Source organism: Peromyscus californicus, unplaced genomic scaffold (assembly GCF_007827085.1).
Source record: "Peromyscus californicus insignis strain IS unplaced genomic scaffold, ASM782708v3 Scaffold_2__1_contigs__length_46816999, whole genome shotgun sequence".
Classification (NCBI taxonomy): domain Eukaryota; kingdom Metazoa; phylum Chordata; class Mammalia; order Rodentia; family Cricetidae; genus Peromyscus; species Peromyscus californicus.
In genome coordinates this window covers 45039267-45064554 of record NW_026294540.1, presented here as the reverse complement: position 1 = coordinate 45064554, position 25288 = coordinate 45039267, and the positions used below count along the sequence as shown (strand labels likewise).

At 48.6% G+C, this 25288-nt stretch overlaps 1 protein-coding gene across 2 annotated transcripts in view; it reads left to right on the top strand.

The window, feature by feature from the left end:
* Insr (insulin receptor) overlaps positions 1-25288 on the top strand; it is a 139491-nt gene that overhangs the window by 54479 nt on the left and 59724 nt on the right. For both annotated transcript variants that reach the window (XM_052754631.1, XM_052754630.1), the window contains exon 3: positions 24004-24325. In XM_052754631.1, coding sequence (XP_052610591.1) covers positions 24004-24325 — 322 coding nt within the window. The remainder of the gene's footprint in view (positions 1-24003; positions 24326-25288) is intronic.

Below are 25288 nucleotides of genomic sequence, written 5' to 3'. Positions count from 1 at the left end.
TGGCTTTCCATGCAGATCCTCCTGCTTGCGTAACAGGCACTTTATTGTTCAAGCAGAAGAGAACATGGCGGCTGCAGCTGGTCCTAGACTCTGCTGGCCTTCAGCCGGCCTGGTCCTGACTCCTAACCCTGACCTTGTTTCTGTGTTCCATGGGGAGGGCCTGACATCACATGTGAGTGTCTCCCCAGCTCTGCACCCACTTTGCTTCCCACATTGGATGGTGACTGTGCCCATCCCTTGCTCATGGGATGTGATTGCCATGTTCCTTTGGTGGCTTAGGCAAGAGGTAACTAGGTTTCTTCAGAGAGCTCCAAGGAAGTTTGCTTCTTTGGGCAACAGGAAACCAGCTTCTAGGCAGAAAAGGCAAAAAGGGAAACTGAGACACGACTATAGTTAACGCTCAAGGAGTCCACCACAGACCAACTGACACTTTTAGTATGCCATAGACCTTCAGTGTATAGACCTCCAGTGTATAGACCTCCAGTGTATAGACCTCCAGTGCATAGACCTCCAGTGTATAGACCTCCAGTGCATAGAACTCCAGTGCATAGACAGACCTTCAGTGTATAGACCTTCAGTGTATAGACCTTCAGTACATAGACCTTCAGTACATAGACCTCCAGTGTATAGACCTCCAGTGTATAGACCTCCAGTGTATAGACCTCCAGTGTATAGACCTTCAGTGTATAGACCTCCAGTGTATAGACCTCCAGTGCATAGAACTCCAGTGCATAGACAGACCTTCAGTGTATAGACCTTCAGTGTATAGACCTTCAGTGTATAGACCTTCAGTACATAGACCTTCAGTGTATAGACCTCCAGTGTATAGACCTCCAGTGTATAGACCTCCAGTGTATAGACCTTCAGTGTATAGACCTCCAGTGTATAGACCTCCAGTGCATAGAACTCCAGTGCATAGACAGACCTTCAGTGTATAGACCTTCAGTGTATAGACCTTCAGTACATAGACCTTCAGTGTATAGACCTCCAGTGTATAGACCTCCAGTGTATAGACCTCCAGTGTATAGACCTTCAGTGTATAGACCTTCAGTACATAGACCTTCAGTGTATAGACCTCCAGTGTATAGACCTTCAGTGTATAGACCTTCAGTGTATAGACCTCCAGTGTATAGACCTTCAGTGTATAGACCTTCAGTGTATAGACCTCCAGTGTATAGACCTTCAGTGTATAGACCTTCAGTGTATAGACCTCCAGTGTATAGACCTTCAGTGTACAGACCTTCAGTACATAGACCTTCAGTGTATAGACCTTCAGTGTATAGACCTTCAGTGTATAGACCTTCAGTGTATAGACCTTCAGTACATAGACCTTCAGTGTATAGACCTCCAGTGTATAGACCTTCAGTGTATAGACCTTCAGTGTATAGACCTCCAGTGTATAGACCTTCAGTGTATAGACCTCCAGTGTATAGACCTTCAGTGTATAGACCTCCAGTGTATAGACCTCCAGTGTATAGACCTTCAGTACATAGACCTCCAGTGTATAGACCTCCAGTGTACAGACCTCCAGTGTATAGACCTCCAGTGTATAGACCTCCAGTGTATAGACCTTCAGTGTATAGACCTTCAGTACATAGACCTTCAGTGTATAGACCTCCAGTGTATAGACCTTCAGTGTATAGACCTTCAGTGTATAGACCTTCAGTGTACAGACCTTCAGTGTATAGACCTTCAGTACATAGACCTCCAGTGTATAGACCTCCAGTGTATAGACCTTCAGTGTACAGACCTTCAGTACATAGACCTTCAGTGTATAGACCTTCAGTGTACAGACCTTCAGTATACAGACCTTCAGTACCTCACTTCATTGTCGGCCCAAACAGGCAGTGGACTAGCCTGAGGCGGCAGGACAGCCATCTTCCTTCTCAGCTCTCCCAGGGCTGTGCCACAGAAACACTGCGGTGCTACACTTTTTTGTAGTTCTAGAGATTAAACTCAGGTCCTCATGCTTGTGTGGCAAGTCCTCCCCTGTCTCACGCCATGCCATGCCACGCCACGCCATGTCACACCGTGCCACGCCATTCTGTTCTGTGTGCACCTGAATGTGTACCTTGTGCATGCAGGTGCCCTTGGCGGCCAGCATAGGCCATCAGATCACCCAGAACTAGAGCTACATGTGGTTTGGAGACACTGTCTGTGCTAAGAACTGAGCCCTGTCCCCTGCAAGAGCAGCCAGTGCTCTTAACCATTGGGCCATCTGTCCAGCCCCTCTTTCATTAATTTTTGAGAGATATTTAGCAAATGTTGCATATTGTTGAGCAAACCAGCAACACCAGCAAAGATGAGAAGGTAAGAGACAGATTTGTGTTCCACCAAGGTGCATCTGAGTGGGAAGAGAGTCCCTGGGGAGAGGCAGTGGACTGCGGTCACTACAGAATGGAAATTCAATCTACAACTTAAAACTTTCCAGTGGTCTCAGGAGAAATAGCCAACAACAACAACAACAACAACAAAACAAAACAAAAAACCGCCAAAACAAGTGACATCAATTTTAACGATACATCTGATTTAACCCAGCCTAGCAGGGTCTTCCAACCCATGGGTTTAAGCATCAGAATCAGAAAGGATTTACAAAAGGCTGCATGTCATGGTGCACACCTAAAATCCCAGCCTTTGAGAAGCTAGGGCAGGAGGATGGCAAGTTCAAGGGCAGCCTGAACTACCTAGTGAGATCCTGTCTCGAAAGAAATGAAATAAATTGTTTGTGAAAGAGATAATGTGTGTTAATTGGATGTTTTCTCATCACTGCTCCCTAAACAATACAGCAGAACATCCATTCCCGCAGCTTGGGAGTCAACGTCTGTGGGAGACTGTGCTGGTTCTGTGTGGATTCTCGCATTTTATGTAGGGGCTTTACATTTGTGGGTCACATATCCAGAACCAACCCATATCCACATCAGTTTCACTTCAGTGTCTGATCAATATGGAAATTACGAATGAGATAGACAAGTTACTCATCTGTAAGCCTGGTGTGTATACCACATTAACCGGGGCTTCAGCTTATTCCAATCTCCATCTCTTATTACCCAAGAAATTTTTATGTGACTCTGGGTATATAGGTATATAAAATAGTTACACAAATCAAACATTTACTGATAATGAAACTATAAAGGAATTTATTAACTTGTGTGTGTAAGTGTGTATATGTATTAGCATGTATGTAGATGCATGTGTATGTGTGTCTGTGCAGGTACACATTGCACATGTGTGCACACGTGTGTTAGCATGTGCATGGGCACAGGTGTGTGCATGAATGCATGTGCATATGGAAGCCTGAAGCTGTTTCCAGTCTTACTTTTCTTTTTGAGACAGGGTCTCATGTGACCCAGCTGGCCTCAACCTCACTGGTAGCCCAGGATGACCTTGAGCTGCCTGTCCTATACCTCCTGAGTGCTGGGATGGCAGGCGTTTTCCATCACGCCCATCTTACGCCATGCTTGGAATGGCACCAGAGCCTCATGCATGCTAGGCAAGCGCTCTGCGGACTGAGCCCCAGCCCAACTGGCAGTCTTAAAAGCCATTTATGAGTGAGCTGATTCATAGAATGTCTGGCCAGGCTGAAAATAGCCAAAAGCCTGTGTTTAGGAAATTCAAGCGTCCCTTTTCTATTTATTAGCTGTTGTTATTATTATGATCACCATCATGACTGATATTGTTATTTTGAAGAGCTGAGGCTGGAACCCGGGGCCTCCTGCACACTGAGGAGGCTCTGCCAGTGGTAGCCTTCACCCCGGTCCCTGGACTCGATGCTGATATCGCCTTGTTAGAATTTCAAACCCTAACTGTCCCTTCTACTGCCCTCCGTCTCTCATGTACTCTGTTGAACATGCCCATGATTCTTGGATTCCTTTTTTTTCTTTTAAAAAAGGTTTATCCAATTTTTTTATTTTGTGTGTGTGTGTGTGTGTGTGTGTGTGTGTGTGTGTGTGTGTGCGCGCGCGCACATGCCATAGTAGACGTGTGGCAGTTTCAGAACAATGTTGCAGAGTTGGTTCTTTCTTTCCACTATGTGGGACATAGAGATTGAACTCAGGTCACCAGAGTTGATGGCAGATGCCTTTTCCCACGGAGCTGTCTCATCAGCCTCCTGCTCTTGTTCTTTGAGGATGTGTGTGTGTGTGTGTGTGCAAAGTCTGGAGGTCACCTTCGGCGCCTTCCTCCACTGCCTTTCAGCTTGTTTTTGAGGATGTCAATCGCTGAACCGGGAGCTCACTGATTAGTGAGATTGGCTGGCAGAGATCTGCTTGCCATATTCCCAAGCCCCCCTCCCCACTCGCTGGTGAGGTTACAGACATGATTTTTCTGTGGATGCTGAGGATCTGAACTCAGGCCCTCACGGTTGTGTGGGGAGCATTTACCGCCTGAGCCGTTTCCCCAGCCTTTTTTTTTTTTTTTTTGTATGATATATCAAAGCAACATTGATTGCTTATCAAGGATTTTTAAAATTATGTATTTATTGGGGGGCATGCTAAGGCACGAGTGTGGAGCTCAGAGAACAACTTGTGCGGGAGTTAGTTCTCTCCTTCCACCATGTGAACTCAAGTTGTCAGGGTTGGCCAACAACACATCCACCCAGTGAACCATCCAGCTGATCCTTCCCGAGTATTTTTATCTTCTAGCGGCCTTGAGCTAGTCATCAGTCCTTCTCTTTAAAGAAATTGATAAGAACTAACAGATGTGTTTGCAGGAAGACAGACCCACCTAGGAGTGCTTGCATGGGGCTGGCTACCACAGTTCTGTGATTCATTTGTTTTTTAATTACTCTATGTGTGTGAGTGTTTTGCCTGAATGTATGTCTGGGCAGCATGTGTATGCCTGGTGTCTATGCAGGGCAGGAGAAGGTGTCATATGTCCTGGAATGGGAGATTGTAGTCTGTAGATGTAACCAACTGTCTTTTTAAATAAGAATCACAGAACCAATGCAAAGAAGAAAGCCAAGAGGTCAGAGCTAAGAGCTAAAACCTTACCCTTCCTCCTGCGGTGGTCCTACCTCTCCGAACCAGAGTTACCCCTGTGTTAAAGTCTTTATATAGAGTTCCTGTTCTGCCTTCTCATTGGTTGTAAACCCAACCACATGACCGCCTCATCACAGCCTTTCTGTATAGACCTCCAGGTTTTCTATGATTAGTATTGAAATTAAAGGCATGTGTATCCAATACTGGCTATTTCCCTGAACACACAGAGACTTACCCAGCTCTGCCTACCAAGTGCTGGGATTACAAGCATACGCTACCACTGCCCTGCTTTCCTATGGCTTGCTAATAGCTCTGACCCCCGGGCAACTTTATTTATTAACATACAAATAACATTTTAATACAAATAAAATATCACCATAGTTGTCAGATTTTTCTTTGGGCTGCCAGCTCCCAAATAACGACATGGAGACTTTTTATTAATTATGGAAGCTCAGCCTATATCATAGGCTTGTTCCTAGCTAGCTCTTATAACTTAAATTAGCCCATTTCTATTAATCTGTGTTCTATCACATGGTGTTAGCTCTTTTCCATGTTGTACCTCCTGTTTCCTCTCTGCGTCTTCTGGCATCTTCTCCTTTGTGCCGCGTTTATCTCCTCCTACTTCCTCTCTCTGCCTGGAAGTCCCACCTATACCTCCTGCCTAGCTATTTAGCATTTAGTTCTTTATTAAACCAATCACGTGCTGTGTTGTGGTTTGAATGAGGAATACCCCTGTAGCTAGAGTTTTCCTGCCTGGCCCACAGTCAGGACAAATATCTTTCACCTGCCAGTCCCACAGCCGCTCAGACCCGACCAAGTAAACACAGAGACTTATATTGGTTACAAACTGTATGGCCGTGGCAGGCTTCTTGCTAACTGTTCTTATAGCTTAAATTAATCCATTTCCATTCATCTATACCTTGCCACATGGCTCGTGGCTTACCGGCATCTTCACATGCTGTTTGTCATCGTGACGGCTGGCAGTGTCTCTCTGACTCAGCCTTCCACTTCCCAGCTTTATTCTCCTCCTTGTCCCGCCTATACTTCCTGCCTGGCCAATGGCCAATTAATGTTTTATTTACCAACCAATCAGAGCAACACATTTGCCACACAGAACATCCCACAGCATACCCCCCTAGGCTTTCATATCTGAACACTCGGTCTCCAGGTGGAGGCACTGTTTGGGGAGGTTATGGGAACTTTAGGAGGTGTCGTCCCCACCCCCCCACCCCCCCGTCCCCGTCCCCCATATGGATGGGAAGGTGACTGGCCGGCTTCCGGTGCCTGCCACCCTGTCTTCCGGCCTGTGGCCATGCCCTCTCCTCTGTGTTGCTCTTGTCAGAGTGTTCTATCGTAGTGACAGAAAGGTCACTAAGACGCAAGGCAGGCCCTCTCCTGCTGAGTCATAGCCCAGCTGTGGCTCCGTCGTTTCTATTCCCCTTACTCTCAGGGTTCTGTCTGTTCCTGCCAAGGGTGCTGCTCCCCAGGTTCTCACTGGGGGTAAGACTGTGTATGTCTGGGGCCATGTTGTCACAGCTGGGAGGTTCTACTGGCATAGGGTAGGTGGGCGAGTACAGGGTAGGTAGTTCAGACACTGTACAAAGGAAAGGCTGGTCCCCAGCACAGAGAACAAGCCAGCTCAAAATGTCTATCATGCCTAAGGTGGTAGACCCAGCTCTTAGACAGAGTTCTGCTGGGAGTATCTGGCTTGAGTTGGTGACATGGGACTTCACATGCAAGGCTAAATTGAAAGGTGAAGGGGGCTGGATTTTATTCCTAGCCTCTCTCTGCAATTCTCTTAGAAAGGGGTGTCTGCTGTCTCTTGCCCGGGGCATGCCATTTGTGGACTGTTTCAGAACAGCTTCGTACTTCCCATCCGTGGGACAGACAGCACCTGCTGCCCCTCCCTGATCCTGTGCAAATGTAGTCGTCCATGTTTCCGTTCACAAGAGGTCAACAGATCAGGCCCTTGGCTTTTGTTGCCGGTCGATTTAATTTGTTACTCATAATAAAATCTGGAACTCACCTGGCTTAGAGCCCTGGGCCATTAAGCCTGTTTGCTGGAATACATTGCAGGGCCTGGTTCCTTGGGAAAGCCTAGGGCAAAGGGGACTCACTATGCGCAGGAGGGCTGGCAGGGAGAAGGGGATTGGTCCCCCAAACAAAATTTAGCTTATTGCGTCATAAACCAACAGATTTATCAGAGAGGACCTCCTCTGTGCACAAGTTCTCTTTCCTTTGAGACAGGTCTCATGTAGCCTAGCCTGGACTCCAGTGCACTGTGGAGCTGAGGATGTCCTTGAACTCTTCTGGCTCTCCTGATTCCATCTCCCCAGTGCTGGGATGACAGGTAGGCATGAACCCGCAGGCCCAGTTTAGGAACCCAGGGTTTGTGCATGCTACATGAGCTGTCTATCCACGGAGCCACATCCCCAGCCCGAAACTCCTGATGGGAAGGAACAGAAGGTGATTGATGTGTCATTTGGTGTACAGAATTTAGGGAAGGTGATGGCCATGATTATTGCTTCAATCTCCAGCCTTCTTCTTCTGGCATTTGCAGTAGAAACATGCATTGTAAAATTTGGTTTTAGATCCCTTAAATGGGTGTGCAGAGCTATGGCGATCAGTGAGGTGTGCTGTGTTGTTCAGGGATGAGTGTTTTGAGGATTAATAGTAACTGGGGTGTGGCTTAGTGGGTAGAGTGCTTGCCTGGCATACACACAACACTGGGTTTCATCCTCAGCACTGCGTAAGCCAGGTGTGGTGATGCACGCCTGTTGTCCCTGCACTCAGGAAGTGGAGGCAGGAGGTCAGTTTTTGATATATGAGATCTTGTCTCAAGAAACAAAACACTGAAAACCCATGATGCATTGGTGAACACAGTACCTTGCTCAAAGGAAGGTGCTGGCATATCTGTACAGAAGAGAACGAAAGAATTGTGGCCTGTGAGTTCACGGCGTCTTAGAGATGGGCAGGGCTTCTTGCAGCAGCTCCACAAGGTAGACCTAATGACAGGCCATTTTCAGAAAGCCTTAGAGAAGTTAGGATGCTTGGCCAAAATATCCCAGCATCCTTTTGGCAATGGCAGATTCGCCCCAGGTCTTTATGACTGTCTGGATTTCACTTCTAACCACAGATGCCCTGGCTCTCTAATTTTCCACCAGTCAAGGCTTTTATTAAATTTATTTTTTTATTTTTAATTCAAGCCACTGCAGCTAGCTGACCGACTCACTGGCATCAGAGGGCTGGAATATCCTCTCACGGCGTCCGTGGATCCAGCGTGAGTGGGTGGAGACTTATATGCCCCATGCCCATTTCCACGGATCCAGCACCAGTGGGCCTGGGCTGTTCTTGGCTCCTCCCATCCATTTCCATAGGGTCCCTGCTGTTGCTTTCTCACACCCTTGAGAATTGTTCTCTGAAGCTGGTCAAGGTCATGTCGCTGTGTGTCTGCACAAGTGTGTGTGTGTGTGTGTGTGTGTGTGTGTGTGTGTGTATTAGACTCCACCTTGCTAAAGCAAAGTTTCCATTTGAGTATCCACTGTTTAATTTTCAAGGATTTCCCCCCTTTGCAAAGGTGTGTTCAATTTTATCTTTGTGTCTGGTGGGACTCGGTGAATAATGGACAGTCAAGGGCAACCCCTGCCAGGAAACAGATAGGAAGGGATCTGGGGACAGATTTTGAGTGTGAGAACCCAGGTGGACCTTTGATCTTGAGGCTTCAAAGGGAGAGTTGGAGTACAAGTACACCCAAGAGTCTACAAGGGAAGGTGGAGTTGGCCTTAGAAAGGGTCACGTCTCATGGAGGGAGCGGCCGATTGTATTTGCCTTAACTGGTTTCAAGGAGCGAACATCTCAAAGCTCCAAGGTGGAGGTGGTTTTCCAGGAGCTGCAGGAGTAGGAAGGGGTGGGGGCACTTCACAGCAAATCCTTTTACATATTCAAGGCTGAGTTTCCTGTGAGTCTCCTTTCTCTGGGCAGGGTGGGGAGGTATGACTGGGCGGACCTGTGTTTTACTTGAGATTGTAACTTCGTTTCTCTTGGTAACAATTTCTGATTTCTAACTTCCTTGCGAAAGCTGAATTAGGGGGTATTCCCCCTCCCCCCACAAAGCAACAACTCATTTTAGTTGTGAGCCCAAATTTCACTCAAGGCTCACGTTCTCAATTCCCCTGGTATCCCACAATCACAGGCTTCATGGAGGAATGTGCTCAACAGCCCTCAAATTATGGTTTTCTAAATCTTGATTTCTGAGAGGAAAATTGGGCATTTCGTGTTTCCCCTTTCAATCCTGAGTGTTCCGCTACCGTGGGAGCCCTTGCAGACATGCCAGGCAGTGGCAAAGGGCAGTGTAGGTAACAGTACGAAGCTGTTTTACAATCTGATTAGGGTTTTAAAAATACTTGTTTTATTTAGATTGCTCTTTCGGGCTGGACCCTCTGGGGGAAAATATGGGGGAGATGAAAAGGAGATGGAGAGATCAGATTGTGAGTTCAGGGACACATGGAGGGGTCTGGCTGTGGCCTTTCTGGAGGGCAGCGTGGGGACAGTGGATTTCACTGTCTTTCCTGTGTCTTTTTTTCCTCTTTGGTCTGTGTGTATGTATTTATGTATGTGCATTTGTGTGTTCACATGCATGTGCATGTAGAGGCCAGAGAGCAGATCTCAGGTGTCTTTTTCATTTTTTCTGAGACATGATCTCTCACTGAACCTGGAGCTCCGAGATGCAGCTAGCTAGCTGGCCAATATGCTCTCTGGATTCTCCTGTCTCTACTGACTCGGAACTGGGTTGCTGCATCTGATTTTTAACGTGGTTTTGGGAGATCTAAACTCACTCCTCATGTTCGTGCAGCAGCTACTTCAGTGACTATGCCTAACCAATATTAACCTCTGGCCTCCACACCCATTCATGTGCACCCCTATACAGTACTACAAAAAATAGGTAAATGAAGAAATAATAAATAGACAAAGGTTAGGGTTTTCTGAGGAATCTATTTTCTGGCCATGTCTGTTTCATATACCACACATGTGTGTGTGCACACATATATGCGCATACATAGATAACACACACATAACACACTTGTGCACATACATATACAAACATACAACACACATGCACATGAAACACATTGCATACGCAATGCACACATGCACACATCCCCAGCCTTCCTAGTGTTGGGAACCGACTCAATCAGGGAATAAACGGAAACTTACATCACCTTTGTCACTGTGAGGTCTGGTGACCAGTTTCACTGTGTTGGTGGCAGGTCAGGACACTATTTAGCAGTGTCCTGCTTCCTGTCCCTAACCCCAGTTGGCCTGTAGCTGCAGAGAGGCTCCCACAAAAGACGTCTGTGGACTTGCAGGAACTCCAGATGGCCAGGGACTGACTTCAGAAAAGCCACTGATCATGCGCTGACCTTTGCATGGTTGAGATTGCCACCCCCCCCCCCTGCAGCCCCCACTCCCCAGTGTTCCCCCCCCCCCCTCCCGTGCTAGTGAGACTCTCCCCACTCTCACTTGCTCTTCTCCATGGAAGCTGTGGTACTTGCGCTCTCAAATAGAAAGTTGTCACATTGAATCCCCCCACCTTCAAATGACACAGAAAATCAGCCAGGAATTCCAGGCACAAGGCATTAAAAGGGACTAAGTGAAAACTGTTGGAGATTTAAAAGGTGAAAACAAGAGCCTGATCACCAAAGCACTTGTGAGCTGAGTTCAAAGTCCCGAGAACCATAGGAAAGGTAAAAGCCAGGTGTAGTGGTGCACGCTTGTCTTCCCAGGGACAATGAGATCTGAGGCAGAGAGGCACATCTGTGGAAGCTTGCTAGTCGGCCAGCCTGGCCTCGGTGTTGAAGTTCAAGGCCAATGAGATATGGCACCGAAAAAGCAGCAATAAGGTTTCCTCTGACCGCCTCTCAACAAGTGCATCAAGTACCTATGCCCACACATGTGTACCTCTGACACGAACACACACACACAGGCAGGTGTGTGTAGGCACACAGGAGAAAATGAGAATGCTCAGGAAGACTCCAGTAACACCCGGATCATGTAGATAAAACTCAGCTAGGGTGCTAGGGGGATGGCGCAGTGGTTAGAGTGCTTTACTGCACAAGCGTAAGGACCTGAGTTCAGATCCCCAGCACCTGTGTAAAAAGTCAGGCGTGGCTGCATGTGCCTGTAACCTTGTTGGCAGAGACAGGCGAGTCCTGAGAGCCCCTGGCCACCCATCTAGCCCAGCCAGAACACATGAACTTCCCTTTCAGTGAGACCCTGTCTCAAGGCTACAACACAGAGCAGTAGATGATTCCTGACATCCTTCTCTGACTTGTACATAAGTACACAGGGGGATGTGCACCCAAATACTCACATGCAACACACACACACACACACACACACACACACACACACACACACACACACACACACACGTTAGGTAATAAGGAGTTCAGATAATATTGTTATCAACAGCATGCTGATGGATAGGGGCTGAAACTAAACAGTACGCATTTTAAAGTACAGTGAGACTGTTTAGAAAAGTCAATCATCTGTTAAAGAAACCAGTACTTTCCCAAAGCACAGACATTGCTCTGGGCTGCGTCTCCAGGTGCCAAAGTTCTTACCTGGAAATTAAGCTTTAAAAAGTTTAACCAAACAAACACAAATGACAGTTTTTTGCTACTTGGTCTTGTAAAATTATAATTCAGGGCTGTCTAGAAGGCTCAGCAGGTAAAGGTGCGTTCTGCCAAGCCTGATGACCTGAATTTATTTTCCAGAACCCACACGGTGGGAGGAGGGAACTGACTCCCCAAAGTTGTCCTTTGACCTCCACACTTGTGTGGTGGCACAAATGTGCATGCTCTCTCTCTCTCTCTCTCTCTCTCTCTCTCTCTCTGTCACACACACGTGCACATACATACACACACACACACCCCTCCATGCACAAGTCTCACTTTTACTGTTAGCTGCCTAAAATGTGTGTGTTCTATACATACACGAGGAAATTATTTTGAAAAATGTGTAGAGGAAACACAGGTCCATGCCTCTTTGTAGGAGAGATTTTTCAGAGCAGGCTGGGGTTACTTAAGATTACCCACTCCCAACAGGGTCTCACCCAGGCTGACCTCAAATTCCTTGTACAGCAGAGGGTGACCTTGAACTCCTGATCCCCCTGCTTCTACCTCAGTACTGGAATTAAAATGCCCAGCTTATGTGGTGTTAGGGATGGAACTCAGGGTCTATTACCTGCTAGGCAAACACCAACTGAGCCACATCACCACTCTCCCGTGGAAACTGGCATTGTCTAGCTCCTCAGTCCTGATACCTCCACCGGTCATGGCTTCCTTCCTATTCACTCTGGCGCCCCCACCCCACTCGGCTTCCTCAGGTGTGTGCTCCTGTAGTTGAAGTTTGCCTTTCGTAAGCTCCTCCTGTTCGCAGGGCTCTGGTGATTCATGTGTTGGCATATCTTGTATCATTCTTCCCTGCTGGGGAACACTTGAGCATAATCATCGCAGATATAACCCATTGTATGATAACCACCAGTCACGCCCTTCAGGGGGCCAGTTTGAGTTCTGGCTGAGCTGGCATGAATGAAGTAGCTACTGTTTTGTTTTCTCACATCTAAAGGGGAAGGTTACTTTAAAGATAGTAAGATCATATTAACTAATTATGCACAGTAAATGCAATATGGTGCATGCCTGGGATACACACACACACACACACACACACACACACACACACACACACACACGCACACATACACACACACACACACACACACACACACACACACACACACACACATACTCAGTGTGTGTGGTATGTGCATGTTTGCATATATGTGTGTGCCCCACATGTGTGTAGGCCGGAGTTCAATGCCCATTGCCTTCCTCGCCACTCTCCCTCCACCGTACTTTTCGAGACAAGAGTCTCTCTCCCTGAAACTGAAGCTCACTCATCTGGCCGAGTTAGGCGGCCAGCAGGCTCCAGGGATCCACAGATCTCCACCTCCTCAGCCCTGGATTGAGCGCTGCAGGCTTGTTAGTGCAGTCTAGAGAGCTAACGCCAGGTCTTCATGCTTGCATGGAAGCAAGTACTTTACCAGCTGAGCCGTTGCCCCAGCGCCCCTCCCCCCAAATATATATAGGATTGTATGAGGGGCCTGGCAATTGCATAACTTCCCCTAGCTCTTCTTTAGAGTACTGAAATCGAGAACAAGAGTGGAGTGCACAAGTTTGCAGTCTTCAAATCAAAGAACCTTGATTCGAAGACACCCCCTAGTCAGTGCTGGGGTTAGAACCCAGCGTTTCCTACGTGCCCACTGAGTTCTACCGCCAGCCCCAGCCTGTGAATTTAAAGAATGCATCCAAGAGTGTGCCTGTTGGTTTTTTGGGTGTTCAGTGGGTGACGTTGTAGCTCCTTGTTCCCTTCCCATCCAATTCCACAAAGAGGATCCAGCTGTGTGATCCTGTTGAGCCGCTGCCCTTCTATGGGCCTCTCTGCAGTTGAGGCCTGGGGCCAGGGTGTCCCAGGCTGTGCCACGCGGTGACCGGATCTCCTCCGGGGCACACGCCCAGCGCCTCGCACCACCGGATGGATGCATCTTGCACTCTGAATTCCTAGTGTCGCCTTTTAAGTTTTTGCGAAGCCGCTGCTTTCCAGGCCGATCTCCTACGGCCTGCACCTCGGAGGGGCCCTCTCCGGGGCGTCCCAGACCCGGGTAGCTGCCCCAGCTGGAGACGAGGGAGGCTACAGCCCCCGCGCACTCGGGGTGGCGGAGCCAGCAGCCCGCAGCACGCCCGCCCATTGGCTGAGTCGGAGGGCGGCGCTGCGGCCGCCAGCACCCGACCTGGAATCCAGCGGAGCCGGAGCACGGCACGCTTTTGTGTCGCTTGGCCGCAAACCGTTCCCGGGGGTGGGGCTCTGAGCATCCAGGCCGCGCCCTTCATTTGCATACTCCCGGTGGAGTACTAAGGTAGTTGTTGTCCCTGGATCTCGAGGCGCGCACACAGACCCCTCATTTATCTCTCCCTCCCTTCCTCTCCCCTCTCCCCCCACTCCCTCGGCATCTACAAGCCCCGCAGGTCTCCGGAGAGCTGTGCAGAGAACCAAAGCCGCTCCAGCGCGCGTGCGCCTATCCCGGCCCTATTGTCCTGAAATGGAAAAGGGGCGCCTTCCAGTTTCAAAGTCGCGTGCTCATGGGAGTTTGGCGTTGACCACAAAACTGTCAAAATTCAGGGTCTCCCCCTCGTCCCCGGCCCCTATACCACCATTAAATAATTTATTAGATTCCAAGGGGGAGGAATTTGGCTTGGGGGACTCAAACTTCAGACGTCAGAGAACAGGGGCCCAGCGTGGGAGAGAAAGGCTTGGAATGGAAACCAAATAAACGACTCTAAGGAGTTTCTAAAACTCACAATCAGGGCAGGAGAGCTGAGAGGTCCCGGCTGTGACTGTGCCCTCAGGCCTATGATGCAACTGTTCCTATTTGGAAATTTCTGGAAAGCAATGATGTTTAGGAGCATAAATTGTGTGTGTGTGTGTGTGTGTTTAAACGGCAGGCTTTGGGAAGAAATGTCATAAAGCGTTACTAATGTGTGTAGTGTTGTGAAGACACTAAAGGAGTGGTTTTTGTGTCTTGTTTCACGTGTAGTTGGTCAAGAAAAGCACAAATGTTAGTTTAAAGCTTGAGAAGCAAAGGGAGAGGGGGGTCGGAATGCTGCATTCTGTGGACTGTTTATTTATTTACAGTGCAGAACTGGTCTGTGTCTTCTGCTACAGTAGCATTTAACCTTCCTTTGGGCGAATGGATTGTTCCTTTGATGCAGCTATTTGTTTATTTCCTGTGTGTATGTGGAGGTCAGAGGACAACTCTGCAGAAGTAGGTTTTGCTCTTCTACCACGTGGGTCCCAGGGCCTGAACTTGGGTCCTCAGGCTTGGCAGGAGTGCCTCTGCCTGCTGGGCCATCTTGCTGTCCCTTGATGCAGTTTTGGGATTAAAGAAAAGTTGCAGGAATCGGACTACTGTTTGTCAGTTACTGACATTATTACCCTGTCTGTTTTCTATTTCTGTAATCTATTCCTATGCAAGCATTATGGATTTTTTCCTGCGTCGTTGGAGCCTGTAACAATGACCATGTTCCTCACTTCTTCAGTAGGTTTCCTAACGGGAAAATTCCTTACACGACTGTACAATGATTAGAACCAGGAAAACAACCCTAATAGACTGTGTTAATCCACTTGCAAAAAAAACCTCATCATTTGGAGCTGTGGAGGTGGCTCAGCCCGTAAAAGTCTGAGAGCCCAGCGCACATGATAGGGGGACGGAACTGACTCCACACAGTTCCTCTGACTCCGCCTCCCCCACTATAATCTCACCAGTTACCCCAGTGCTCTTAGTTGGAGTATTTTTCCCCCTGATCCAAGTAACACTTTGTATTTAATGGCTGTCTCACCTTAGTTTCTTCTTGTCTGTTCAACTCGTAGTTATTCACTTACTAATTTATTTTATTTGTGTTGGGAGGGCATGCATGTCCCAGGGTGAGCTTGAAGAGGTCAGAGGACGAGTTTTGAGAGTCAGACTCAGTTCAGTGTCGCGACCCTGTGGGTCTCAGGGAGGAGCCCATGTCAGGGTTGGCAGCAGTACCCTTCCTGGCCCAGCCATCTCAGCGGCGTTTGTTGTTGTTTTGTTTTTCTTCTTCTTACAACAGTCACATTTTTGAAGAACATTGGGCTGGGCCATTGTTTTATAGAATGTCTCTAAGATGCGTTGTTATTGTTTGGAAAGAAAAATATGCAAATACCAGGCCTTTCCCAGTACATCCTATCCAAGGCCAGTGCTGGGTTATTCCTGTGTTACTGGCAAGGCTATTTGAAACATTTTTGACTGGAGTCAGTCACAAGACACACACAGGAAAAAGAATTCACGCAACAAGATTTACTCTTTTATTAGTTTGGTTTCTGTTGTTGTGATAGACACTGTCTTAGTTAGGGTTTTTCTTGCTATGAAGAAATACCATGACCACGACAACTTTTTTTTTTATTTAAGAAATTTTTAAATTCATTTTACATACCAACCACAGATCTCTCTCTCATCTCTCCTCCTGCCTCCCCCACCAGACTTCCCCCCCAGCCAACCCCCCATCCCCTCCTCCAAAAGGGTAAGGTCTCCCATGGGGAGTCAGCAAAGTCTGGTACATTAATTGAGGGAGGATCAAGCCCCTCCCTCCTGCATCAAAGTTGAGCAAGGCCTCCCACCATAGGTAATGGGCTCCAGAAAGCCAGCTTATGCACCAGGGATAGATCCTGATCTCACTGCCAGGGACCCCTCAAATAGACCCAGCTACACAACTGTCTCCCGTATGCAGAGGGCTTAGTCTGGTCCTGTGCAAGTTCCACAGCTGCCGGTCTAAAGTTTGTGAGTACCTACCAGCTTGGTTCAGTTGATTCTGTAGATTTTCCTACCACAATCTTGACCCCCCCTTGCTCATATATCCCTCTTCCCTCTCTTCAACTGGACTCCCAGAGCTTGGCTTCCCAGAGCTTGGCCTGGTGCTTGACTGGACCACAGCAACTCTTATTAAAGGAAAAACATTTAATTGAGGTGGCATACATTTTCAGAGGTTTAGTCCTTTATCATCATGGTGCAATATGGTGGTGTGTAGGCAGCCATGGTGCTGGAAAAGGAACTGAGAGTCCTCCATCTTGAACTGCAGGCAACAGGAAGTTGACTGAGACATTGGATGTATCTTGAGCATAGGAGACCTCAAAGCCCACCCCCAAAGTAACACACTTCCTCCAACTAGGCCACACCTACTCTGACAAAACCACACCTCCTAATAGTGCCACTCCCATAGCTTATGGGGCCAAGTACGTTCAAACTATCAGAGACACCATTATTAAAAGCAACTTGGGGAGAAGAGGATTTATTTCAGCTTATGCTTCTAAGTGAAGGCAGGAGCCTGAAGCAGGCACTGAAGTGGAGACCAAGTTCTGACCCCCAGCTTGTTCAACCTGCTTTCTTATACCCAGGACTGTGTGCCCAGGGAAGGCACTGCCCATAGTTGCTGGATGAGGGGGTCCTTTCAGATCTCAGACAGGGCAGCAAATCTCTCAGAACGATGAGAATGAAAACCTAGTGCGGATTGACTTAACCTAGGAGAGACTTTGGGGAGTCTGATGTCAGGTGGTTCATTGTCAGCTCTCGTAAAACACAGTGCAATTTGGGGTAAGGTTTCCAGGCAACAGTCAGTCCAATTCCAGGTACACAATAAAGCGTAAGATGTGACTACGCGGAAACTCCTTTACAGAGTGCATTCGACCACAAGGGTGGACTCCATAGTTAAGGCCTAGGATCTAGGTGCTCTCTGACCAGTAGAATAGAGGCAGTAAAGTACATGGGGCATCGCCCCTAGGATGGGTAATAGTCTAGGGAGAGAAGAGTTGGGACAATCATTCTGGGTGTTAGGGTGAGGTCTGTCCCTACAGAGAGCACAAAGGCCCTTGTGCCCCTCTTGTCAATCCTTATTTAAGAAAATGTCCCACAGGCCCGCCCACAGCCCCGCCCACAGCCCCGCCCACAGCCCCGCCCACTGGCCCGCCCACTGGCCCGCCCACAGCCCCGCCCACAGGCCAGTCTGATGGAAGGTTTTTTCAGTTGAGGTCCCTCTGCCTGGATGACCCTAGCTTGTGTCCAGTTGACAACAAGCAAAGAAGCTGACCAGCACACCCAGGCTACTGCTTGCACCCCACGGCTTTCTTTTTCTCCTCCTCCGTCTTCCCCCCTCCCTTCTTATCTATTCACCCCCGTTTCTTCATCCTCTCCATCCCCTTTTCTCTTCCTCCCTCCTCTCTCCTCCTCCTGTTCCTTTTCTGTGTTTCATGTAGTCCAGGCTGACTTACTTTGTAGCCAAGGTTGACCTTCCCGCCTCAGCCTCCAGACTGCTGAGATTGCGGGTGAGCACCACTGTGGAACCCAGGGCTCTGTACGGTGAGTTCTCCACCAGTTGAACTACAGTTCCCCGACACCCCGAGATTTTCAACCCTCCAGCCCAAGCCTGTGTCCTGCAGAGGTGGGTGTGGGCCACTGGGAGACCAGAGCTGGACCCTGTTCCTGGAGCTCAGGGGCGGCATTGCTGTAGCACCTGTGGTTGCCCTTGCTCCATATGAGGAAAACAACACTCAGCATGCTGTGGATTTGATCTGTGTATGTTGAATGACATGAGAGCAGTTTATTAAATGTGCATGGACGAACACAGCCACTGTTCAGGTCCACCCTGTGGCTCCTTTGCTGATCACAAAAGAACCGTCATAAAACTCCTTTTTTGAGGCAAATTTTTATGTGGGGTAGGCTGGCCTAGAGCTGAGGCAGGCCTTACACTCCTTAGCCTACCAGCCCTGGGATACCAGGCAGGCCCTCCTGTGTCCCTGCTGATCCGATGCCTGCACATGTTTAGTGTCCTTGGGCTAAAACCCTAGCTTAGTAGGTAGGGGGCCCTGGTGTCCATCCTCAGCACTGCAATGGAAACAAAAACCAAAGCCAGCAGACCAAGCCCAACTATCTCTCCTCAAACGTTTCTCCTTCATAAATTGTTTTTCACTTATTCTTTGAGAATTTCGTACATTATAAAATGTATGTTAGTCATATTCACCCCCAACTCCTCTCCATGTCTCCCTTCAGACTTCATACTGTCTGTTTTAAATCCACAGAGTCCAGTAAGTGCTGCCTGGGTGTGCATGGATGTGGGGCCTGCCGGGCACTGTCGGGCTACAGGCCTGCAGGAAGAAACAACAAAAAACCCAACCCAAACCAGATGAGTCTCTCCCCCACTCCCGGCGGCCATCAGCCTGGGTGGGGTGGGCTTATGGTCCTCCCCTTTATCATTACTGTCTGGTGGCTTTTCCAGATGGACAGCCACTGCTGTTATCTGTAGTCACCCTGCTGGGACTTGCAACTATGTAACGGTTACTTAGCACTGACCTGCCCACTTGCCAGAGTATGTCTTCCTCCCCAGTGCTGCCCCAGGCACCTGGTTGCCACCAGCTCTGGCACAAGCCTGTGTTCGGTCCCCAACACCAAAAGAAAGAGACAAGATAGAGACTGGGGCTGGAGAGACGGTTGAGTGGGTAAAAGCACCTGCGGCACAAGCGTGAGTCTCAATTCCCTAGCATTTTGAGAAAAAGCAGGGAGTGGCCATATGCCAGCCCGGAACCCCAGTGTGTGGAGCCTGGAACCCCAGTGTGTGGAACCCGGAACCCCAGTGTGTGGAGCCTGGAACCCCAGTGTGTGGAGCCCGGAACTCCAGTGTGTGGAGCCCGGAACCCCAGTGTGTGGAGCCCGGAACCCCAGTGTGTGGAGCCCGGAACCCCAGTGTGTGGAGCCTGGAACCCCAGTGTGTGGAGCCCGGAACCCCAGTGTGTGGAGCCCGGAACCCCAGTGTGTGGAGCCCGGAACCCCAGTGTGTGGAGCCTGGAACTCCAGTGTGTGGAGCCCGGAACCCCAGTGTGTGGAGCCCAGAGACAGGAGTGTCCCTGGGGCTTGCTGGCTTCTAGCCGAGCTCCAAGGTTGGCGAGAGACCCTGTCTTAAAGGAATAGGCCTTTAATGGATTAATAAATAAATAATAAACTTAAAATAGAGGGTATGAAGTTGGGAGGGAAATGTATATGATGTGGGAGGGGTTCTGAGGGGAGTTGGTGGGGGTGTTGGAGGATAAGTATGATCAAAGTACACTGTATACAAGTCTGGAATTTTCAACAAATAAATAGTAAAGGAAAAAAGACCTGGACCATCCCTTCCTCTGGTCCCTGCAGGTGCACCGCCCGCCCTCATGAATACATGAGTAAGTAAAATTTAAAAGTGAAAGAGTGGTTTGGCCGCGTCCTCCCTCACCCCAGTTCCCTGGTGCCTCTCCAGTGCTATCCTCCCCAGTCCAGGCTGTGGTAACCAGTGGGTCTTGTCACGATGTTTTCTTTCCCGCTTCCCGGATGTCCTATAAATGGAATCCTACAGTGCAAAGTGCAAGGCTGAAGCCTGGCTGTCTGCCCCTGGCTTTGTTTGCAGCCGCTGGCCGCTGTCAGCCTTGTGTGGGCTGCAGAGCTTATGTGTTTGGGAAGTGTTTATTAGGGCTTTGATGAAGCTTCTTGTGAATGAAAAGGCTGACCCTCAGCTGCAGCCCTGGCCCAGGAAATGGGCTTCTTCCTGCCCTTTAGTGTGTTGTATGGGAGAGTCCATGTCTTTGTGAGCCTTAGATAACCGTCTGCTGTAATTATTGCTTCCTCCAATTGAATTTCAGCCCTCAGATCTCCCCAGACAGAGCCGGACTAATGGTGATAACGTTGTTGGCAGAGTCGTTCCTGTTTGGCTCTGCTGTCTGTGTTCCTGGACTCAGAATGGTAGGGAAGGGACTGGGGGAGGTGCTGCAGGGCGCTGTCCTCTGCGCTCAACAGGGCAACTTCATTAGAGTAGCTGTGACGACCTACAGTAAACTGTCCTGTGCTCCCCCCACCCCACCCAGTCAGGTCTGCTGACTCTTGATGCCTACCCCCCCACCCCAGTCAGGTCTGCTGACTCTTGATATTCCCTCATAGGAGGAGGAGTAGGGTGGATCACTGGATTTAACCCTTCCTCCAACATTCTATCTGCTCTTTCCTGTACCTCCCAGTCAGATGTATTTGCCCATGGCCTCATGGTTTTGGTGCTAGGGTGTATAGTGTATAGAGGGTAGAAGGGAGAATCTTATCTGTGCAGCCCTGGAGAAGTCATCTGTGCTGGGGTGAAGCTTTCCTAGGATGTGGCTGCCTTGGGGTCACCCAAGCTCCTGTGCTCTGTACATAAGTCCAGGAAACTCCTTGGTTCTCCAAGTTGGACCATGGCAGAATTGTACTCTGGTTTGTTGTTGGTGGCCGTAAGGAAAGGAGGGTAGACTGCAACAGGATGTGGCTTCATGGGTAGTGGGCTTGCCCACTGTGCGTGGAGCCCTGGGCTCTTTGTTGAGGTGGGGGAGGGAGGGGCTGTGGGGCTTGCTGGCCAGCTTGCCTAGTCTCATTGGTGAGCTCGAGGCCATTTCCTCAGCCCACCCCCACAAGATGTTCAGTCTCCAGATATGTTCTACCCCAAGGAAGAGTTGAGAGTTGGCTGTAGTAATTACGATTGAAGTTGAAATTGTAGCACATTGAATTGAAACACAAAAGCTTGGCTCCTCAGGAGAAATCATAGTCTTTATGAAGGTTGTTGGGCATGTAAAATGGTTCGATAGCTCAAGAAAAACAGTATGGTGGCTCATTAGAAAAATTAATAGAATTAACATAGTTGGGCTGGGGAGGTGGCTGGGTAAGAGTTTTAATGTGTAAGCATGAAGAACTGAGTTCAAATCCCCAGCATCCATGTAAAAGGCAGGGAATAGTCATGTACATGCCTATAACCCCAGAGAGCTCTCTGAGGCTTACTGATTGCCAGCCCAGCTTTTGGTTCAGTGAGAGACTGTGTCAAGGGAATAAGATTGAGAGTATAAAGTGGAACACCCAGCATCCGCTCCTCATTTCCAGGCTCATGCCCAGGGAGTACTCAATATACATTTAATAATCCCTCTTCTGGGTATATACATGAAAGAACTGAAAATGGGACTCAGAGATATTTTTGCGCCTACATCCATAGAAGCATGATTTGTAATATCTCAATGGTAAAGGCTGTCTCAGTGGCCACCATGAAATGATTGGATCAGTGAAGGTAACTCACCCTTAAAGGGAATATTATTTAGCCCTAAAAAGGAAGAAGGAACTGCTGACACATGCTACCGTGTGGATAAACTTGGAGGATAAAGGATTGCACTCGTCCAGAGCCCCGCAGAGACAGAAAGCCGGAAGGTGGGCTCTGGGCCATGGAGGGGCTGTGAGAGGCATGAGCAGGGACAGAGTTCTGTCTTGAAAGGTGAGAAGGTTCTGTGTGTGAATGGCTGATGAGGATGCTGCACAGCCAGACACAGGCTTTTATTATTTATTCATTAAGTCGTTTAGAAATTGCATACGTATGTGTATGTGGTATGCATGCATCTCTGTGTGTGTTTGTATGTGTGTGTGTGGAGGCCCACGGTTGACATCAGGTGTTTCTTTGATTACTCCACCTTAAATACTGAACTCCTGATTTTCCTGTCTCTACCTCTTTGAGTTCTGGGATGACAGATGTGCACCACCATGCCCTTTTTTTTTGTGATGCTAGCATCAAACCCAGTGTTTTGTTTACACTAGGCAAGCACTCTACCACTGAGCCACACCCCCAGCCAGAGATGGAAGCTCTTAGGATATTTTATCATAGTTAAAATTTATTTTTGCTTTGACTGTTCATTAGCTTTACCACATGCCTCAGGAGAGAAAGGACTACACATTGGACAGCTCACATTTCTGTCATGGTGGAGAACTGAATTGGACAGTTGCTTGTCTGTGGAGTTGGCTTTGGAGGCCACTTCTTTCCCCAGGTTTGGCTAGTGGACAGGGACCCAATTGGTGTTGGGAGAGTTAAATTTGAGAATTTGGGAGAAATCTGGTTCCTGGCTGTCCAGTAAAGTGAGGGAGAGGGACACACCTCAGAGGGCAGATCAGGCACGCGGCAGAGGACTGTCTAGAGTCAGGCAAGTCACAGCTCCTCACAGCAGCCTGGGAAGGGAGGGGATAAAGTGAAGAGAGATGACTTCTGAGTTCAGATCTCTAGAACTCAGTCAAAGCCGGGCTGGAAGGTGAGGACAGACCCCCCAGGGTTGTCCTCTGGCCTCCACACTTATTCCTGTGTCCCCTGAAATATATATAATAAGAGGCAGTTAGGAAGTGTTGAACAGTGAGATAATGGAGAAAAGGCTGATGGAAGGAACTGACTCCCGTGGACAAATTCAGTGACACAAATAAGAAAGCCTCTCTAGGCTGCTGAGGCGCAGGCTGTGCCCTCACCTGGAGGACCTCCTTCTTCCTCCGGATCAGGATCCTCCTTTCAAGTTGCTATAGAGCCTGAAGTGGTTACAGGTCCTGTAACCCTGTGATAGGCTGAGGCAGGAGGATGGCAAGCACAAGGCTAACCTAGGCTACAGAGTGAGTTCAAGGAGAGCCTGGGTAACTTAATGAGAACTTGTCTGCAAATGAAATACATGTAAGGACAGAGGATGTGTCTTAGTGGTAGAGCCGCTGCCTAGAATCCCCCAGTGAGGGATTGGGGGCATGGGTCAGTTGTAGAGGGCCTACCTAGAATCCACCAATGAGGGACTGGGGTATAGCTCAGTGATAGAAACCAGGCCTGACATTTGCAAGTCCCCAACACTGCAATATATAAGTAAATAGGTAAGTAATTAAGTCAGTAAATAAAGTTATGCCAACCTACAATTAAAATAAATCACATTGAAAACAAATGATGGAAATAACCACTTCTTAGCTATGATATGGCATTTTCAGAAAGTATTTTCTTTTTACTTAAGTGTGTGCATATGCAGCCTGAGCAGGTGTCTGTGAGCCCAGAGAGGGCATCCGATCCCCTGGAGCTGGAGTTACAGTGAACCACCTGCTTGTTGTGGGTGCTGGGAACCGAACTCGCATCATCTGCAAAGCAGCAATGCTAGTAACTGTTGAGCCGTCTCTGTAGCCCCAGGCTTAGTGTTAAAAAAGTATGTGTACCCTGGAAGTTATCAACTGCTACTGTATCTATCGTAGACAGACTGTATGGACTAGGGGAAACATTATTTAATAGTGTGTTACATTGTGTTTCCTGCCAAGGTCTCGGTTACTTGGCTTCCTGTCAGCAGCCTGAAGTTGGTGGTAGTAGCTGGCAAACGCTGTGAATTAGGTCTCCCCTCCCTCAGGTGATGGTTTAACTTTTGCCAAGTGTGGAGTTGCTTTGGGGGCTATTGTCACTTTTCACAGACCAGCCAGGCACGCGCCCAGTGCCACGTAAGTGTGGCTGTTATTGTTGTTGTTTTGTTTGGCAGTTTGTGCAGACAGAACTTGGACAGAGTCCTTGACCAGCTGTTTGTTTTTTTCTTCTGTCTCCAGTTTGCCCGACCATCTGTAAGTCACACGGCTGCACCGCCGAAGGCCTGTGCTGCCACAAGGAGTGCCTAGGCAACTGTTCGGAACCTGATGACCCCACCAAGTGTGTGGCCTGTCGCAACTTCTACCTGGACGGTCGGTGCGTGGAGACCTGCCCGCCTCCCTACTACCACTTCCAGGACTGGCGCTGTGTGAACTTCAGCTTCTGTCAAGACCTTCACTACAAATGCAGGAACTCCAGGAAGCCTGGCTGCCACCAGTACGTCATTCACAACAACAAGTGCATCCCTGAGTGTCCTTCTGGCTACACCATGAACTCCAGCAAGTGAGTCCCGCATGGGTCCGGGGAAGGAGCTGTTCTCAGGGCTCATGAGTTCTTTTGCTAGGGTGCATCCTCAGCCCCGAATTTATCACGCCTGGTGGTACACACCAGGGATCCTACCATTTGGAGGGTAGAGGCAGGAGGATCAGAAGTTCAGGGTCATCTTTGGCTACATAGTGAGTTCAAGGCCAGCAGGAGCTACATAAAACCCTGTCTCAAAAACCAGAAACATATCCCACCTCCAAGAAAACCACAAAACGCTGTTAACTGCTTTTTAGAACTGATGATGAAGCCTTATTCGTTCCAACTGTGCTAAACCAGAGTGTGCTGGCTAAGAATGAGGTTGTTGTTGATAGCCGCCACTTATATCTTTTAATTCTGTATGTGAGTGTATGTTTTCGTGTGTGTGTGTGTGTGTGTAGACCAGTGGTTGATAATAGATGTTTTTCTCAATCACTCTTGATCTTCTTACTTAGTTTTTAAAATATTTTATTATTATTCATGTGTATATATGTATGTACAGTTTTGTACGTGCATGGAGGTGTCTGGGGGAGGCCAATAGAGGGCGTCAGTTTCCCTTGAGCTGAAGTTACAGGTGAATGTAAGCCTCCGTGTGGGTGCCTGGAATTGAACTCAGGCCCTCTGGAAGAGCAGCAGGCTCTCTTGACCACTGAGCCATGCCTCCAGCCCCACTCTATTTTTGGAGCAAAGGTCTCTCCCTGGATCTAGAGCCCGGGATACTCCTGTGTCTGTTTACCCGTGCTGGGATTACAGGTGCGACTTTCTTCCTGGCTCTTTCGTGGTGCTGGGGAAGCAAACCTCGACCCTCACGCCTGCACAGCAAGTTCTTTGCCAACTGAGCGAATCTGCCAGCTCTCTGTGGTGTTCTTTTAAATGCTGCGTCCTGGGCTTTGGTGATGGGCTTGATCAGAAGGAAATGTTTCGCCTCCTGAACACCCCATTTCT